General features: G+C 33.8%; 1 protein-coding gene across 1 annotated transcript; it reads right to left on the minus strand.

Moving 5' to 3' along the window:
* Window positions 1-739: 739 nt before the first annotated feature.
* On the minus strand, window positions 740-1,722 carry LOC111895179 (ethylene-responsive transcription factor ERF003). The gene is made up of 2 exons (XM_023891280.3): window positions 1,535-1,722; window positions 740-1,402 (listed from the first exon to the last, which is right to left on the minus strand). Exons 1-2 carry the CDS (start codon window positions 1,615-1,617, stop codon window positions 910-912), a joined length of 576 nt encoding a protein of 191 aa, XP_023747048.1. The 5' UTR covers window positions 1,618-1,722; the 3' UTR covers window positions 740-909.
* Window positions 1,723-9,145: the final 7,423 nt, after the last annotated feature.

Raw genomic sequence — 9,145 nt, forward strand, 5'->3', positions numbered from 1 at the left:
TCAATTTCTTTTCCTTATTATTTAACCTTCTAATATTTGTTCAATATAAAATTTAACTTAAATGGTAAATATATATAAAACCACATCAATTTGTTGAATATCTTTTTTAAAAGTCTCTAGATTTGACAGGCAAAAGAATATAATCGTCATTTTATAGAATTTTATTATTTCAGATAATAAATATAAAAATTAAAATTTACTAAAGAATAAAAGTATCAGAGATGAAAATCAATAACATGAAACTATCTTCAATGAAATTTGCTCTACACAAATTTAAAATACAAACAAAATTAAAAGTGGCTTTTATTGTATCATCTATATAGATATCATTACTCTTGCTTGATATTGGAAAAATATTTGATAATTATGTTGCCAAAAAGGGCTCCGAACATATGGTATCCAATTTAAATGCTCAAAAATATTATTTTAACAAAATATAATTAAATCGATTAATATTGCAAACATTATGACTGAACCGGCTTAATAAAAAAAATTAATTTACCAAGATAATTATATTTTCGATGACATTTAGATAATTTTATTTTTATATATATTTAAATAACAAAGTTGTCGGAGATGTTCAATATTTTTAGATATTAACACTTCCAACATGTTGACAAAATGAAATCAAAAGATAATTAATGTGATAGGTTAATTTCCTAAAAACTATAAGTTAACTCTTTTCCTCCTCACTGCATGATCTTCATCGTGTATGTCTATCTATTTACAGTGGACTCCATTATACCATCTGTTATATCATATCAACAAGATAATATAATACAAGAATTTCATCTACTACAAAGTACAAATGATCTAACCTACACTTGGAATTTTGAAATATAGGCCTCAGAAACAGAAGCTCCAGAAGAATGGGTTAATAAAAGAAAGATGACAGGTTCGAGTTTTGAACTATTTCTGGGATTGACCGATAGAACAAAGCTCAATTGATCCATAATGAAGTAATTCCTCGATCATTTGTTCAATATGATGATCTTCAAGTGTCGCAAAGAACTGCTGCTGCTGATGTTGATGATGTTGAGAATGGAATTGAAGAACGCTGTTATGCTCCATCGCCGGTTGCTGGTGCTGCATAACCATCGTCGGTTTCGTCTCCGGCGACGATTCACCAATATGGGTCGAACCCATTTGCTTCTGGTTCATCATTTTCTGCTGTTGTTGTTGGATTGATGGCTTGCTCATTTGAAGTGAAGCCATGTAGCATCTATGGAGTTTTGCTGTCAAAGTAGCAGAGAGAAGCTTCGAAGAAGAAGATTGTGACAAACTTGGGTTGTATGGGAAGTTGGTTCTTGCTCGTGGTCCACACATGAGCCTCGCCGCCTCGTCGTATGCTCGGGCGGCGTCCTCCGCCGTCTCAAATGTCCCTAGCCAAATTCTCGTCTTCCTGTTCGGAAAAAAGAAAAACAGAGTATCTCACCGGTGAATACAGGCGTAATGTACAACTTATGATGCATTAAGTACAAGTTTAAAAGAAAAAAAAGATTGTGTAATCGGCATTGTTGGAAAGTAAACTTACAGTAAAGGATGACGGATTTCGGAGACCCAAGAACCCCAATGCCTTTGCCGGACACCGCGGTATCGTTGTTGTGGTCTAGCCATGTGCGTAGAAGGTGTTTGTTAAAATGCGTCAGTGAAGTCAAATGCTTTAAATGAAGAAGATGGTAGATTTGCTTGTGTCACGAAAGGGAGGGAAGGAGTAATGGAGGGTGAGATGAGGGGTTTATAAGAGGGTAGTGAATGGGCTTTTTTTATTATTTTAAATACAAATATATTATATTATGTGACACATTTGTTGCCATTAAATCATATGATGCATACAGAATATATTTTCTACAAAAACCAAACAGACTTCATAATTAAAAAAGATGAATATGGCTTCTAATGAAATAATAGTATATCAAGAGATTTTTATTTATTTGTATCCCATTAAGGGATGTTTAAATATTTTTTTATTGGGTTTTTTAAGTGATTTCTGTATTTAGAAGTCTATGACTCGGTATTGATATGTCTCTGGTTGTGTGTGATCAAGTTAGATATTGGCTTAATTAGATATAACTCTATCAACAATTATTAAATAATTCTATAATTTGGAACCTTTATATACTATTTATTATGAACAAAATGTGTGTTCTTATAAAGTTATAAATAACACATTACATATTTAGAAGAAGGAACAAGTCTTTTTTTACATTATACATTTTAATAATTTATTAAAATGGTTCGTTCGTGCAAAAATATGGTAAAAATAACATAAATACAATGGAAAAAAATGTTGATATTTTTTTTTGAAAAGGTCTGAATCATAATTTTTTTGGTCATGGCCTCCTGGCAACCAAAGAGTGGGGTCATTTAAGAGTGTTGACAAGAAATAGGCAAATGACTTAGTTTACTTTATCTGTTGTTTAACAGTTGGCTAATTGACATGATTAGTTGAATAGATTATGATTATGTTACATTTTTTTAATATTACATTAAAAAAAAACAAAAACAAAGTGACTAAATTCAATTCACAATACTTCATTCTTAATATATATTTCAAATAGGACAAAACTCACTGTGTCAAAATATATAACCTTTTCTTTGTCGTACAAGATGCAAGGTTAATTTTTTTTTACCAATACAAACATTAATTAGTTACTTTAATAATCTTTCCTTTAAATAAAAGAAAGTTACTTATACATAATAACTTTTTAGTATACATAACAATTCATGATTTAAAGATTATATATATATATATATATATATATATATATATATATATATATATATATATATATATATATATATATATATATATATATATATATATAATCCTTTAAAACAAAATATTTTGTATATGGCAAAAAGATGTTTACAGATCATTTCCCTTGAACAAAACATTAGTAAGAGAGTTATTGACTAGAATAAATAGGCCTTTTTCTAATAAGAGAACCACTTTCTAAAAAATTTTAATTCAAATTTACCTTTAAAACTGTAAAAAAAAAATAGTACCTATTAATGAAGTTATATTTTTTGGTAAATATTACCTCGTGGGGTATTTGTGATGCTCATATAACTCACAAAGTGTAATTTGTCGAATAAACAGTGAACTATTTGTAATTCTTTAATTAATCAAGACCACGATATCTGTTTTTTAAACCTTCTTTAGATATGTCTTATAACAATGTTTTTAAAATCGGTTTTTTAGTTGAACTGGTATGATGATTTGATTTTTGGTTCAACCGGTTTAACCGCCGGGTCAACCGGTTTCTAGAATTTTTATTTTTTTTTTCTATTTTTCTACACATACATACAAACATAAATCAAGAATTTGACGTATATAAGTTCAAACATTAAAAATACATATAAAAACAAGTTGTAGATCAATCAAAATACACTAAAATAACACATAAACATTAGTTTTATATCAATCCACATATATATCAAAAAGAAAATAAAATAGAATACCATAACAAATATTGTTTTAAATGAATACAAAACATAACAAAAAAGTTCATAATATTTACCATATGTTTTTATTTAAATAAATCTAAATAGATGTGAAAAAGACCACCAAAGTTTATTATGCAAAATGATTTTTTTCCAATGTTTTTATTCAATTTAACCGGTTCAACCGGGTTTTCGTAGAAACCGGTCAATTCATTCCAGTTTAGTAATAGACATAAAACCGGTGATAGTTGAATCCATCCATTTCCCGGTTTTCAGTCCATCTGGTTTTTAAAACATTGTCGAGAGTATTTGTTAGCAAATCATATATTGTCCATATATAGCCCATTTCGTGATAGCCCGTGTACTTGTATATTTCTAGGGTTCAAGCCCACTATCTTTGTATATGTACCTCTTGTTGTACACTTTTACGTAATGAGAATCATACTATTCTACATAGTATCAAAGTTTTATTCAAACTTTCCATAATTATGTCTCTTTCCTTCTACACTTCTGCTCTTTCCCTCTCTTCCTATTGTCTTCTTCCTCTATCTTTACCCTAATGACTGGTGGAGAAGCTTCCCAACCGTCATCTCCATTGACAGCAAAAACCTATGTTGTTAACAACATCAAAACCTATGTTCCATTGATTCTTGACCTGGACACACACAATTATAATCCATGCAGTGACTTAATCATAGCTCACTGCATTGCATTCGAAGTTCTTGATCATTTTGACAAGACCTACGATGCACTAAACTCCATTCCAATGACCCGCAGTGGCAGAAACTCGATCAGCTTGTCAAGCTCTAGTTATTCGGGTTAATGTCCCAATCTTTAACCACTTTTATTTACACTATTAATGCCAATGCCCATCGTATATGGTTAAACATTGAGGCTCGTTTTTGCCAAAAAAATATGACTCCATAAGAATGCAACATGAGAGCAAACTACACACCATCACTATGGGAGATATGTATGTTCATGCATACTTTGACAAGATCAAGAAAATCTTAGACTTACTAGAGGGCATTGGTGATAAAGTTAAGGAGTAACATATCGTAATTCATGTTATTAATGGTTTATCAAGCAAGTATGATTCACCTACAGGCTTCATATGTGTTAAAACTGTTGTTGTGCACGATTTAAACAAATAAAAATATAAATAAGACGACTCTTTTGCACTAACAGGTAATACTGGTAAGCAGGGTCAGATCCTCTAGGATACGTCCTAAAATCTTCGCCTCTTTACGTAAGGCACGAACTAATTCTTGAAAAATGAATAAAACATAAGGGGGGGGGGGGGGGGTTATTTCTGAAAATTTAAACTAATAGAAATCAAAAATGATAAAAGAATAACTGAATTTACAGGATGTGAAAATTCAAATAAGAGAAAACAATTTCAGTTCCGCTATGACTCCCCTGATCATATAATTAACCTTCAACACAATATTTTAATGTGCATTTGTTTAAACAGGTACTGAAGTTCATTAATAAGCTCTAATGACCTCTATTACAAAAATTATTTATTTAAAATAAGTTCCCTGAATTAAACCCAACTTTTTACCAAATTAACTAAACAAGCTTTTGATTAACAAAGAAAAGTTACATTAAACGCAGTGTAATTTCCCAGTAAACTCAAATACCTCTCACAAGCTCGGAGGCGTAAAAACATGTTTGATCAATTCATATTAGAGTTAACCCTAAACACATAATTAATCCAATATTTGTTACTTTTTACCAATTAGTTTAGACAATTACGGATCTAAACAATTAGATAACTAGAATGATTCGCAAACAATTTAAGTGGCCAATAGAAATTGAAATCAAAATCAAACATTCAATTTAACACATAATCGATCAAACTAAAAAGTAATCATATTCAAATATAGTGCCTAATGATTAATCATACAAAAAGGTTATGCCTTTGCGAAACTGAAATCTGAGTTTTAGCCTGACATGCTAAAAACGAATTACAAACAGTAAAAATAGAGTCTAAACGATAAAGCTTACTAAACAATGAAAAGAAATTGAATTGTATCTTTCACTCGAAAGTCTCTAAAAATTGCCTTAGAATCGCCAGGTTTCGCCAATTAGGGTTACTATACAAGTCCGTGACTCTATTTATACGTCCAGCTGTAAAAACGTCGTGCATGCGATAGCATAGGGACAACCTGCGATCGTACGTATTACTGAAAACACGTCACAGGCCTTTTAAATAAAGTACAATACCATTTCGAGACATTTTAGCCAAGCTACGATCGCAAGTTATGTTGTTACGATCGCATAAAGTGTGTTTTCTCATCTTTATGAATTTTTGGCACGAAAAATCTCTATAGCGAAACTGCGACCAAACATGCGATCACATGTTCAAAGCTGTGATTGCATAAGGACAACTTGCGATTGCAAGTCTTCATTTTCATGTCTTTTTGATCGCCGTTCCTCCTTCCAAGCAGTTCTTGATCATTACTCAGCATCCTTCCTTAATCTAGACTCCAGTTAAGCTCCAAAGCATCCATTAACGCATCCCGAACTCGCGTAATCATCCATGTGCTCCAAATTACCCTGAAAAATCATAAAAAACGTGAGCAGTACGGGCACTCTACAAAATAATCACGAAACAAACAATACATAATAATAATCGGGAGTTAGTTAACATTCTATGACAAAATAACGAGGAAATCGTGCTAAAAGATGCATATAAAATGAATCTAACAAACCTCCCCAAGCTTAGACCTTACTTGCCCTCAAATAAGGAAAGGATAACTTTTAAAATGGAATAGAGGTTAAGGGTAATAACTAAGTAACCTAGACACACTAACAACTAAAAACCCTAACTAGCGGAACTACAGAAAATAAACAGAACAAGAAATAAAATATGTGTGCCAAAAATAAAGAAAATGAATAATGAACGAAAACAATATGAAAAAGAGAAACGAACAACTAAAAATAAAAACATGCTTTCTCTCTCTCTCTCTCTCTCTCTCTCTCTCCAATCACTAACACCAAATTAAAAATCCCACTGCCTTTCATTTATCACAGACTCCCAAAGTGAGGAAGACCACGAAGCGGTGTAACCCAATAGTCCAACCCTAGTTTTATTTAAACTTTATACCTTAATTAGCTTTATGAGCGAAAATCACATAGTCCGAATCTCATGTCCTTAAGACTAGATAGGTAAGAATCAGAATCAACACATCCTTAAGAACCCGACACGACCAAATCAGCTTTTGCTGAAGCAGCAAGGGCCAACCCCAGTAGGAGCCTAAGCTCTATGCTTTCACTTTTTCGAGAGCCACAAGTATCATATCACACAGTTCTTTATTCGCCAGATATGACTTTAAAATGACTTCTAATTTGATTGAACTTGGATTTGTAACTTCGTTTTGAGCTTGAATTCTTCAATCTATTTTTAGAATTTCTTGAAATTTCTTCAACTGAGTGCTTGAAATTCTTGAATTGGGTAATAGATATGACGTTACCCTTTATTTTTCTTTGAGTGTGGATCTGATACTTAAGCTCTCTGTTACCATGAGGGTAACGCGTGTCAACAAATAGGACCATGTTCTGTGGGTCCAGAGTTGTTGATAAAGATACTTTTTAAACATTCAAAAGCAAATCATCCTAAAGCTGTTATTACCACCCACAAAACGTTTTAGTATTCCATTTTTTTAGTATCTAAGGTTAGGGTCTCGAATTACGGTGTTTAGGTCCCCTAGTTATGGCAACTGATTCTACACTTCCAATAACAATCCGGTCGCTTCAGATTTTTTTCATTTTAAATTCTCAATATCCCACTTCACGGAGCTATCGTATGTAAAGAGTGTCATCTTCATATATATATATATATATATATATATATATATATATATATATATATATATATATATATATATATATATATATATATATATATATATATATATATATATATATATATATATATAAAGAAAACGTTACAAAAAGATAAAAAAACCCCTCCCCAAGCTTAATATTAAGCATTGTCCTCAATGCTTAGGGAAGAGTGGAAAACGACTACTTTGGCGAGGATGGAAAGCGACGGAAGAACTCGTCGCGGAAATCGATAAAGTCCTTGCGATAACCTAAGACCTTGTCACGATACCCGGAAACATGAGAACTATAAAGCTGATAATCGAGGCGAAGACTAGTCATAGTCTGCTAAAGAGCAGCAATATCCTGACGGATGTCAAGATTGTGCTGGTAAGTACAGAGGGAGTTGGGGTCAGGATGAGGTGGCTGGGTAGGCTGGGGTCCGTCCTGAAAGTCAGTCTTCATGGGATCAGGCTGGCTATAGGAGAGTGGTGTGGCGTTCGTGTAATCAGGGTGCATAATGGACGAAGATGGTCTTTCAGAATGCGGATGCGAGGGGGGGATGTGACCTACGTGGGTTAAGAGGTGGTGGAATGTTCTACGGAAGAACCCACGTAGTCTTGCTAATGGGGTCAGTGAGGGCGATGTCATCAGGACTAGTGACCTTGAAATAAGTGGATCATCCAAGCATCCAGAAAATCCCACCCGGAGCGGGACGTAGCATGTGCATGGCCCGAAGGTTCTGCAGGGTCAAGCGAAAGGAGTCACCCGAAAAGAAGGTGTACTCCGGGGGAGACTGCTCCATGAGGGTGTGAGTAATGACGGCGATCAGACCGCCACATCGAATGTGACCGTCGGTGCGAAGGTTTATAACCCTATGGAAAATTTTGATGATTAAATCATCAAAATGAGGGCGGTACAATCCGGAGACCATGCACCATAAAATGAAAAGCTCGGCTTTGCCGACTTTGGTGGTCTTAACCTACGCGTAAATAATGTTGCAAATAATTTTCAAAGCGATATTTAGAACTGGATGGACAATGTGGTATGAAAGGATTGGAACGACTCGTAATAGTCCAATCCTATAATGGAATGCCAAAAATCGTGCACGTCAAAAGCAGGGGCGGGCTGAGATAAGTTGGTGATGGGTGATTGGAAAAAGGTACACAACTGGTCAACATGGATAGGGTGAGGGGTGCTAAAACTGCGAATAGCAAAGTGTTGAGTCCATTTATGTTGCGTCATGGGCCTTACGTTTTGCATCCGGATTGGGCCTGTCCATCCGTGATTATCTAGTAGGGTTATAGTATAAATATGCATGCATGTATGCACAATACGGAGTTGATTATTACGTTCATTGTTTTGTAAACCTAAACACCTCTGCAGTCGAAGTTCTTAATCGAGCGCTTCTGAGGTGTTGAATTATTAATCATACGACATATTCAAAGCCATACTCGAGTTCTTATTTATGTTCATAATTGTTTGCTTGCATAGAATCTAACGATCCTATAAGAACTTTGTTCTAACAATTGGTATCAGAGCAGGAGACTATGTGATCGATACACATTCCTTTTGTATTCAGAATTCCTTAGGGTTTCCGCTTTTATCGTATAAATAGAAGTCGTCTTCTTTGCTTCAACGGCAACTCTGTTTTAGATAAAACCCTAATCTCAAGTTCACAGGTTTGATTCTAGCAGCTCACCATGTCTCACGAAGATTCGCAAACAAATCCCATCAATATATCAAACAACATTGGATCTACAACCAGGATACCCATACTCTACACTCAAGACTATGAAGTATGGGTGCATCACTTTGAAGACTACATGGTTGGATCTGAAGATAATGGCTATCTCATCTGGGAAGCCAT

The sequence above is a fragment of the Lactuca sativa genome, chromosome 6 (assembly GCF_002870075.4).
Source record: "Lactuca sativa cultivar Salinas chromosome 6, Lsat_Salinas_v11, whole genome shotgun sequence".
NCBI classification, from domain to species: domain Eukaryota; kingdom Viridiplantae; phylum Streptophyta; class Magnoliopsida; order Asterales; family Asteraceae; genus Lactuca; species Lactuca sativa.